This window comes from Takifugu rubripes, chromosome 15 (assembly GCF_901000725.2).
Source record: "Takifugu rubripes chromosome 15, fTakRub1.2, whole genome shotgun sequence".
Classification (NCBI taxonomy): domain Eukaryota; kingdom Metazoa; phylum Chordata; class Actinopteri; order Tetraodontiformes; family Tetraodontidae; genus Takifugu; species Takifugu rubripes.
Window position 1 is genome coordinate 14,787,556 of NC_042299.1, and position 11,192 is coordinate 14,798,747.

Sequence of the window (11,192 nt, forward strand, 5' to 3'; positions counted from 1 at the left end):
TTGACAGTGCCAGAGCACCTTCAGAGAACTGCTGAAGTACCGTTGAGCAAGGCACTGAACCACAAATGCTACATGGGGCTCTGGGATGTCCTGGCGACCCATCCAGGGCCTGCCTTTGTCTGTGTGTGTGTGTGTGTGTGTGTGTGTGTGTGTACCCTCTCTGTGGCCACAAAAGGGAAAAAGAAGATGAAAAAAAGCGAACTATGCATTAGTCCAACCTTTGGAGAGCCAGTGTTACTGTTCATGTCGTGTTCCGCACAATAAGATGTTAACTGCAGTGTAGGAGCCACATTCTTCCTTCAGCTGCTGCCTCCTAGGTCACAGGTTCGTCAGTCGGTCGGCTCTGATGTAAAAGCTTCCTGTTAATGATGCCACAGCGTGTCACTGATTGCAGCCTCCGGAGGGAAACGGGCCCAGATTACAGTCTCCCTGAGGAGCCCGTGGCAGCGTCTTCACTGATGAGCAAGTCTGAAGCTCAGACAGCGGCGCAACCACAAATCAAGCCTCGTCTGCATATTAAATAATGAGGTGTTGATGTTAAAGTTTGTGGACAGCACACTGGTGGAAGCTTTTATCGTCTCCTCTGAATTCATCTTGGAGGTCACGGAAAAAATTAAGGAAATCCTGCCTGTTTTTACCTGCTTTGTTCAGCGTCTTATTACAAAAATGCAGCCTTTATTTTTGGGCAGGCTGACTGAAGGTGGCCAGCAGCTCTCACAGTACACAGGCGGCTTATTGCTGCAGAAGGGGCTGCAGAGAACTCATTACTGTCAAATTTGGCAAAACAGATCAAAGGGCTGGGGGAAAAAAGCATCTTCTCTATCTTTGATGGAGGCGACACACATCCACAGACACCTGCTGCCACCTAAACATAACTCCTAATTGTCATTTCTAATTCCAGAATATTAACATTGCTGCTTTAACTAGAACAGATTGTTGTGGGTCTTAATTGGAGCCGTTGTCACGCAGCAGGTTTTTAGATGTGGATAAGAATTTCAGCCACGCTCCTGTTGGTTGCATCATTAATAAGATCAATGAACCATATCAACTAAATTAAAGCAACAAGTGTAAAGTTGTAACGTCGTCCTCTGCCCCCTGGTGTTTGGCGGTGGTAAAAGCAGTGGCTGCGCCTCCATCGCTCCCTTAGACCTTCCAAATGACGCCTCCAGTGTGGGAATAATCCTCCTGAAAGGCTGTAAAAACAGCATAAGCATCAACTTCAGCTCATCGTCGTCCCACGGTGTGGTGGTGGGTTACGTTTCCTAGGCGTCGAGCAGCTCAGCGATGGAGACTGCAGTGGCGAGGACGATGATCATGAGCACCAGGGAGAGGCCGCGTCGCACCAGCAGCTGCCTGACCGTCAGTGCCGAAGACATCTGCTGACCTGCGCCCGCTGCTTCCTGCATCCCCTCCACTGACCACGGAGGACTGGTTCCACTGCTCTTTTTAACATCCTTATTCTCGCTGGCTGTAGGGACTCCTGCCCTCTCCAGTGCCTGTGGGGGTAAAGGAGCATTTTTGCCCCATTTAAATACCAGCCTGGCTACGATGTTGTTTCATCGCTGCCCTGGAACACAGTTACTGTAATGTTATCTAATTTATTAAAGCCAAACGCAGTCATTTGCTGAGTTTTCCCACCTCTTCTGTGATTTTCTTCCAGTTTAGTTTATACAAAAACCCTGTGAAAAACACAGCTTGCACACTGACAGAAATTAAGAAGCCAATCCACAGCCCTGCAACAGGAAATGAAAAAGCCATTAGTTTGAGGGTAAATAATGGACGGTCGAGCGTATCCATGTATATGTTCTGTACAGTAAATGTCAGCATATATACATTGACTTGATTACTGGGCCATAAATAATTAGCTTCTTCTACTTCAATAAAACCAGAATTTTCTGGCTTTATTGTCAGAAAGAAGTCTGATATAGCAAAGGTCTACAGCAAAGGTCATCAATCCAGTCCTATCAGGCCCAGCCGGGTTTTCTGTCCTACCAGATCGACAGTTGTTTTCACAAATAAAACTGGGATGGATCCCAGGTGAAAACAGGTGTCCACCTGGTGGGACAGAAAACCTGGCAGGATTTGGTGACCACCCCTCTACAGTGTGTTGTGGGTGAAAAAGAACAGTGTGGCTCACCTACGATGCCCATTTTGACAGGGAACATTAGAGATGCCCCGATGGGAAGCCCAATAACATAGAAACCCACCAGGTTACACACGGCACCGACCGTTTGCTTCCCGGCCCCCCTGACAATACCTCCCGTAACAGCCTGGGTGGAGGGTTAGAACAAAAATAAAGTTAGACAAAGAAAAGAAAGTTCAGCAGGAGGAATAAGTGACTGGACACTGACCGCAAAGGCCTCTGCAATGTGGATTAAACCGTACATCTTCATGACAGCTTCCACCCGCTGTAAAATCTCCCTGTGTGCAAAAAAAATCACTTTCCAGGGTGAGTTTTGTCGAGGTTAACACGAAATGAGGCGACGCATCGTGTGAGTGTCAGCGCTGTTGACCTAAAAACAACAAAACTCACTTGTCCGCAGTGAAAATGTAACCTATCACATCTTTAGTGGCGAAAAGACACACTGCAACCAGACAGGAGGCTGCGACTGGACCGAGGGTGAGAAACAGAAACTGTTATTACAACGTGGTTGGAAGATTCAGAGGGACAAAAAATGAATTCGCTTCATTCAACTTTATTCATATTGCAGTTATAATCTAGCTTTTTCCTCAGAAACTCAGGGTCTGACCCCCAAAACGAGTGGGGAGTGACAGTGTTGGGTCCATACGTGTAAAGATGAGGGAGACCTTGCTGGACAGCTTGGCCCGCTCGGTGTTCCCAGCGCCAAGCGCGTTTCCGACCCGTACGCTTGCAGCAACAGAGAAGCCTATGGGAATCTGCAGGGCGAGAAGAAAGTGGCTCAGCAGAGAGTAAGCCCCCCCATCGGGGTTCTCCGAGGAGATGGAGTTACCCCGTATGCCGTCGCGGCCAGCTCATACATGACGGACTGAGCGGCCAGCTCCACCTCGCTGATGATGCCAGCCAGGAAGCCTGCGATCTCATAGAGCCACCACTCCAGGCAGTGCATCAGCATGCTGGGGACGGCCAGCTTGAGGAAAGGGCCCCACTCCTGCATGCACTCTCTGGACCAGCCTTCAGCAGGAGGCAGGAGGTGTCAGAGTGAATAGCTGGAGCTTAATTGGATTATTACACAGTAATGTGCCTCCTCTTCACAACTCTTCTCCTTGATTTTGTCACATCTGCATGCACAGATTCACCTCAACTGAAAAGCAATTAGCGACCCCTCCCTCACCAAAAGCCTGCTAATGGTATACGGCAAATGGCGCAGAGGGGCCCATCAAACCAGCTTGATTCGCTAAGTCCCCACAGCTGCGTTAGCATGAACTGACAGCACCTAATTTAGCAAGTTAGTGAGATAATGTTACCAAATTAGAGTCTTCAGGTCTAACTGACACAGAAGGGAACGATTGCTGAGGTGAAAGCACGCAAAAGTGTTTTTTGCTACAGCAATAGCTTAAGCTTAAATTTACCCTCCCAGGTAGCTTTGTGCAATCCTCTGAAGCGGATGTAGCCAAACAAGAATATGGCCAAGGAATACTGAGCGATGGCGTTGGCGCCTGCAGAGCCACTTCGGTGGAAACAAGAACGCTCAGTCAAAAAGCCATGATGAAACCTTATTATTCATAATAGTACTCACGCAACACCCAGATCCAGAAGATGGAGGAAGATGTAGTTAATGATGGCATTTATCACGTTCCCCACAGCTCCTGATATCACCTGAGGCCACATAATACCCTGTGAGCAGAAACAAGCCGGCAAAATTTCACTGCCTCCCGACGTCTCTTACTTTTTCGCGCCGCACGCTGCTCTCTAACGCAAAATGATCTCATTAGCAACAAAACTTTCAGTCATTATTTTGCTTCACACCAGTGGCTTTGCAGTCATTAAATGCACCTGATTCTGAAGATACCTCCCCTGCAGCTGGTACATGAAGGCCGCCTGCAGAAGCAGACACAGGGCGATGAATGGGGGTTAATTAGATCGGCAGTGTGACGCAGACACCGTTGAACGAGGACGGAGGACATGAAATGTCACTCTGCAAAACTTTAGAGGAGGCTGAACTCACAGGCAGGGCGGGCATGAAGATCTTCACGTACAGCTGGGAGAGTCTTTATGTTGGCAAATAAAAGGGAGAATTGCAAATAATACTGAATGGGTTGATTGACGGGTAATGAGCCGCCGGATGTCACGGGCTGTGATGCAGAAAGGGTTCACCTTGCAACCTCTGGACTCTGCCTGACAGCCAGTAGGATGGACTGAGTGTTAATGAGCAGCGCCCAGCAGGGGAAACAGGCTAAAAGCAGGATCAGAACTGCCCTCTGGAGTATGACTCCTACATTCTTAAGGTTGCCACTTCCATACGTCTGCAACAGAAAAGAAGGAGATAAAATGCTCACCTGTGAGGAGACGTATAAACAACGATGCACCTTAACACATAAATATGCATGAAGGAGATGAATCAAACACCTGAGATATAAGCGTGTCACAGGCTGATCCCAAACCAGAGCCGATTGAAATGCCGGTGACGTTTATTACCTGCAATGTATAAGTCAGTGATTTTAACGTGGCACAGTACATCAAAGCATCAAAGCAGAATTGTGAATGGAAGCGGAAATGACCCCTACCGCTATTGCTAACGCCACCGCCGCCAGCTCTGTTTTACCCATGTGTCCGCAAAACACCAAACTGGTGAACCCAATCAGGAAGCTCATGGACTGGGACATAAACTGGGAAACAAAAATGCTGGTGAGACCACAGAAAAGTGCTGCTTAGCATAAGGGAAATTTGCCCCCCACTGAACGCAGTAGCTGACTGAAATATAAAACCTTTTAAAAGCCCCCGAAGGAGGAAATGGTTGATTTGTGCTCTGGCAGGCTGCACGTCTTCCTCTGTGTTCCTGTGTGTTTACGCCCTGCAGTCGAAGCTGTCGCAGGGGTTTGATGCATATTCACATCACTTGTGTTTGATACTGCAGTGTTTTCAGCTGAGTTCTGAATTCTATAGTGCCGGCCGGGGGGCTGTGATACACAGAGGCCCCCCGCAATGATTACTGAACCGCGTGGATATTTTACATTTATTTAAACGTTGTAGGTTTTTCCATTTTTTACCTAATATTGCATTTGTTTCCACATGCACTTATTTGGTGAGTCATTTTCATTTCATTGTACGAACAGAACTTTCCAAATACAGTAATTTATGACGTGAAAGGTGCATTTATATAGCCTTAAATAGTTTTATCCTAATTATCCTTCCTAAAGAAAATATAACACACTTCTAAATTCAACCTGGAATTTAGTTTGAATTACTGATATCTAATGTACATTTCTAGAGAAATAAAATACAACCAATTAGATGTGACAGCTATTATGGTTTGGTGCTTCTCCAGAAGGATGTTCTAAAAATGTATTTTTCAAATATAATAATCCCTTAAGTGTAAATGACAATCCCTGTTCTAAAACCAACAAGTTAAGCAGCACTGGAATGATTCGTGGACACATCCTAGCTGCTTGTAATAATCTACAATCTTCGCTCCCAACCTGTGCAGCTCTTCATTCTGAACAGCATCTTACCACGGGTCCCGACAGTTTTAAAAAATCAATGGTTTCACTCTTGTAATCCTCGGGTGCGGCGGGCTTGAGCCTTCTTTGCAGCCAGGATCTGCAGCATGAGTCAACGCTGCGAGCTGATTCATCGCTCTCAGACTCTTCATTTACACCTCTGCCAGAGTTTTCTGATGCGGAATCTTTCATATCGGAATGAGGTTGGGCAGAAAACAGAAGCCAGACCCAACATTCACTCCTTTTCATTCCCTTGGGGCAGAGACAAGAAGGCTGGACGTAATCAATAACCAGTTACCCTCCTAATAATCAATAACCAAGGGAAGGTCGTCACTCTCTGGGAGGGGACGGATTTAAACAGTGTACAGTGTTGATTAAAGTCAGGTTTCAACGTGAACTCGTCAACAAAAGGTCCAAATGGAAAAGACATGCTTTTCTGTGTGTGTGTGTGTGTGTGTGTGTGTGTGTGTGTGTGTTTAGTGTTTATGGTGAGGTGGTTATATAAACAAGCTGGCTCCAGCCAACAGATTGGTGCCTTATTGAAACTTTGGTCACTGTTTACTAAAGTTAGTGAGGGTTTTGTGGATGACAAAGGTCACCTGACTCAAAAGGAAGTTCATTCATTTACAGTTTTCATCATAAACCAAACAAAAAGATTTTGGAATTCTTCCAAACAGTGTACGACCTGGTAGGGAGCGGGGTTTGGAGGCTCTCCGCAAGTAATCAAAATCCAACCGAGCCCGTTAAATTAAAACCATTCAGGGGGATGAATGGACCCGGGGCCAATCACGGAAAAGCCAAACAAAACTGCTTATTACCGTGATTGAAATTACAGACTTATTTTTGTTTAAATGCTATTAAAGGCATAGAGGGGAAATCTGGAACACGCAGAGGTCCATATTTGCAGACTGAATCTGATTTTCAATATTATTGTGCAGAAGTCTGGGCTGATCCCTCATTCAGTGGCAGTGAATGGGGTGCAAATTTGAAACTTGTGCGCACACGCACAGATACAGTAAAAACAAATAAGAAAACTAAAACTTTTCCTCTGCCAGCGTGTATCTAAAAGCGACCATCGGGGGGCGCTGTTTAGCCCCTGCACAAATAGATAAATAAATGTTGCACATCGGTCTGAACACTGGATGGACTTTTTGGGATTTTAATGTATCATTCAAATGTGCTTCCTTCATCAGATTTGGGGTATTTCACCTACAGGCCAAACTGTCAGGATGTCCACTGTCAACACCAGAGAGGGGCAGAGAGGGGCACCACAGGGGTGGGGGGAACAGGTAGCAACAATCAGAACGTGATGTGATTTGCCACCATCCATGCAAATGAGCATAATTCATCCTGACAGAGAAGGAGCAAATTCTGCCCGCTTCAGGTCCCAACTGCAGTGGAGGAAACCACAGGACGGAGACGGAAACCAAAGGCCGATCTGAGGCGAGGGGTGGGGGCTGTGACGCCTTCTGTAGTCTCTCAGTCTTTTTCCTAGTTCAGTGATGCAGTAAGGCCCGCCGGGTTCCACCCACCAAATTCTGTCCCTTCGGTTCCCCCCATCCCAATCCCACGCACAGAATCGCACACACGTAAACATGCTCCGCCAACCAGCGGCGGCGGCGTCCTCCGTGACGTCACACTGCAGTTCTTCTCATGCTCCACTGGATGACAGTCACCAGTTACGACGAGCCGTCATTCTTTAATGGCGGCCAATCAGGGTGTGTGTGTGTGTGTGTGTGTGTGTGTGTGAGTGCGTGCCTTGTGCTTTGGGTGGGGTTTGCGCCTGACGGGCAGCGATGGAATATTGTGGCTCTGGCGCTGTGGGTTTACCGAAGGGGGTAGGTGGGTTAACGGCGGTGGGGAGGCGGGGGAGCGCTCTAAAATCGCAAATGAGAGGAAATTGTTTTGAGTCAGAGCAGATTTGGTGGAGTGAGATAAGGGCTGATGACGGCGGTGGTGGCGTGATTAGGATTAGGGTGACGGTGGGGCTTTGGAGGGGGGTAGAGGGTGGTGGTGTTGGGCCGGGCGTGTGTGGGGGAAGAGGGTTCTGGGAGGGGTGATAGTATTTGCTCACCGTGACACTGTGTGTGTGTAGATTGTGATTTTTTTTGTGCCTATGACAGAAGGGTATAAATGGGGAGATGTGTGCTTTAGATAATGGCGGCCGCTGGGAGATTGTCGTGCCAGAAGATAGAGTGTGATGGAACAAGAAAGAGTGGACGAGACAAAGGAGGTGAATGTTTGATAGAGAGGCCAAAAGAGGGAGAGTGCAGTGGGGCTGCGGAGGCGGGGAGGGGGGGTAGGCAGACCGTGGATGAGAGGATGGATCAGGGGAGTGACGTTGAAAGAGTGCCAGAGTGATTTTTAACATGTTCTCCATCCCCCTTTGTTAGCTGTTAGCCACACTGAGGGTAGCGTGAGTGGTGGCGAGAGATTTGGGAATTTGGGGGGAGGGGGAACAGTGACGCAGAGGCCTGTGATGTCTGCCCCCCCCCCCAATGATGATGATGATGCTGCCTGGAGATGATTGGAGTCAATAAGCCCCTGAAAAAACAAACCAAACGCTGCTACGTGGATATGTACGTCACATACGGCACGTGGCGCCACACAAACGTGCCCGTTTCACGTTGGCGGCACGGTGGTCAGTTGGAGAGAGAGAGAAGGGTGAAGGTGTAGGGGGGAACCTGGGGGGGGGGGGCTCATGCTCAGAATCCACGTCCCACCCGGCACTTGCATTGAGCCGGTAAACATGAGTCAAAGCCGAATAAAAGAATCATGGCGGCTACAGATTTACATAAGAATCAGTTTGTAGGCAGCCTTGTTTCCTTTTATGGTGGCGACGCTCCGAGAACACCGATAAATATGGAGAGACCCGAGTGATAAATTGGAGGGATGCGGTGTGCTCGTAATTTCAATGTGATTGAGCGGAAGCGTCTCACCAAAGGAGTGACGATACAGACGGGGAGTCGCTCAGGCCTGACGAACGCAGGTATGAACCTGACGCGTGACGCTGGGTTATTTTGGGCTTTTTTTGGATGTCTTTGGTGAGTCACATCTGAATTACTCGAAGGAGTCACGACGGCGCTCCACTCATGTCGAGTACCGGGCTTTATAGACGTGACAGCGCTGCACTGGGAATCTTAACTTTTGGCAGCAGCGAAGAGCCGTTGTCCTTCCTTGGGAACCAATTATAGTCTAAACATGTGAGCCTCTCAGGTAATTAGGTCACATGAAGGCTTAATGAATTCCCGGCTCAAACGAGCATCATGGGAACTCAGCGTGCCCCCACTGTTGATGCGAGTGCGCCGCCCCGATGCAACTGATGAGCCTTTCAAATGCCTCCGTGACTCACCTGGCCTCTTAAACAACGCAGCCCCTCGTGGTTCGGCGCCCTTATGGTGGAACCTTTGATGAAATCATGAGTTTGTCCAGGGGGGTAAACACAAACAGGCGGCACAAAAACGTCATCTCGGGGGGCTGCAAAGACACAAATACAAATGTGTTTTTGTGTCTTGAGCCACTCTAAGGTGCATGGTGTTATTAACTATGATGTCTTCATCCTGTGCTGGTCCACGATGGGATGTTTAGCATATTCCTGAGTGATCCTCAGATTTATCCCTTCATTCCTGATTTTCTCCTCAGATTCATCCCTCCTCTCCAGACCTGACATCTACGGCTCTACACTGGCTGGACTAAGACAACTCAACAAACAGCTGGGGAGACATGTCCATAGCTGATGCAAAGGCGTGAGTGATTTTAGCGATAAAAGGGGGGGCTGTCATGCTGCTGAGGGTGATGATTTGGATGCAAAACTTCATGCGTAAGATGGAGTCAGTGGATCTGCCTGAGCTTCTCCTCCCTCCCCCACCAGCCTGCTAATGTCTCGCTCAGTCCTCTGTGTGGTGGACAACCACAGCCCTTAAACGTGACTATAGATGTTTCCTAAGGGGGACAAGCACAGAGAACATTAGGTTAATCAAGCTTGACTTGATCCTTTTCCTTGTTGATTTGTTCTCACCTTTGGCACAAAGATGGATGAAACGTCTCCACTTTGTACCATTTTACAAAAAAATTTGCTAAAATACTGGACATGTGAAGGGAACTGATGGGACTCTGGCTCTGATGCCAGTCATGACGGTTTGTTTAGGTGTTGTTTACCCTTGAGGAAGAGAGACGTGTTCCCATTTTGCCTACTGCTAATTAGCTTAGCTCAAACAGTGGAAGTGAATGGGTAGTGTTAGCATTTAAGCCAAAGACACTGCATGAACAGAAAACAATGTAATGTAACCACTTTGAACCAGAGAAAGAAGTCAAAGAAGACAAAAAGGAACCAAACTGAATACAAAATTCACTTGGGAAGGTGGGTTTGATTTCCTGATTTACCCTGATTTAAGATTGGATGGTCCTCCATTGTTTTGGGAACAGTCTGGATCCCACGGACATGGACAGAACTTGGCCCAAAGAGTTCGAATAAAGCTTATTCAAACACGGGGACACCTTGGACATCGAAAGAGGACAAAAAAAGAGAGTTCAAAAGAGTTAGCTGTTTCCACAGCTTCCATAATGATATCTCCTTTCCAACTCTTGAAGTGGTAGTTAACATATCGCTCATTGACAGTGTTGCCATGGTGATCCAGTGAACTATAGCTAAAAAGCTTTCTGGTCTTTCGCACCTGAATGTTTCCAGTCTGATGAAAGTTACATAAATCACTTAACTGTAACGTTCCGGCGCGGAGACATAGAATCATTTGTGCAAATGTGCAGAGGGAAAGAGCTGCATAGGAACCCCAGATATGATGGGATGTTTAACCGGCACGACTGTCCACCAGCAACACAAATGGACTGAATGAATATCGTCCTTGTTCAAGGGACACACAAGTGGGTGGAGGGGCAGTGCTGCGTGCCGGGGATGAGCCTTGAAAAGAGATGAAGCTAGCTGGCGTTTTCCATCTGAAAAACAATGTCACCGGTCAGACCTTTCCCATCAAAGCGCCGTAATGTCACCGGATTGTTTCGAAATTAGCCGAGAGCTCACCTGTTCCCTCCGTCAGGCTGCAGCCGGACCAGCGCCTTGTTTTGTAGTAACCTTGTGCTATCTGACAGCCGCTGAATAATGAGACAGGTTAAACTGCAGCTCTGCTACAAATGTTTCTGACACACACAAGAAAGAAATGTCGCTCAGTATATCCTGCTTGGGAAATGATTCAGCTTTCCAGAAAGAAAAGAGATAAAATAGACACAGGAATGCTGGATACACGATGCTGAGAAGGTTTGTTGGCGAATTCATTGTTTTTTTCTTCAAACGTGTCCGTTTCAGGTGTTCCTCATAAAGATAAAGATAAAGCTTTTATCATCTAATAATTAAGCTTGTCATTTGTCACAAACACTGTAAATCCAACGTGTTTAACGAGTACTGAATCATACTCAACAGTATTTTGGTGGCTTTAAGCATCTCTTCCCTAAGATTTAAACATTTATCAATAGCAGAAACGTGTGTAAAGAAAAGACTTGGGATGGGAAATATATGGTCAGATATGATGAGTTAACCCCCA

At 47.2% G+C, this 11,192-nt stretch overlaps 1 protein-coding gene across 2 annotated transcripts; it reads right to left on the reverse strand.

The window, feature by feature from the left end:
• Positions 1–245: 245 nt before the first annotated feature.
• LOC101076551 (multidrug and toxin extrusion protein 1-like) lies at positions 246–5,970 on the reverse strand. Of its 2 annotated transcripts, XM_029848671.1 has the most exons (16): positions 5,653–5,970; positions 4,708–4,809; positions 4,550–4,618; positions 4,298–4,446; positions 4,149–4,191; positions 3,977–4,021; positions 3,720–3,817; positions 3,553–3,650; positions 2,973–3,154; positions 2,790–2,898; positions 2,534–2,609; positions 2,352–2,421; positions 2,138–2,270; positions 1,639–1,733; positions 1,258–1,496; positions 246–1,193 (listed from the first exon to the last, which is right to left on the reverse strand). In XM_029848671.1, the coding sequence occupies exons 1-15, from the start codon at positions 5,887–5,889 to the stop codon at positions 1,263–1,265; spliced, it is 1,740 nt and encodes a 579-aa protein (XP_029704531.1). In that variant the 5' UTR covers positions 5,890–5,970; the 3' UTR covers positions 246–1,193; positions 1,258–1,262. The 2 variants fall into 2 exon arrangements, with proteins under 2 accessions (XP_029704531.1, XP_003978689.2); XM_003978640.2 differs by having other exon boundaries at positions 246–1,496; positions 5,653–5,967.
• Between the last annotated feature and the right edge of the window lie 5,222 nt (positions 5,971–11,192).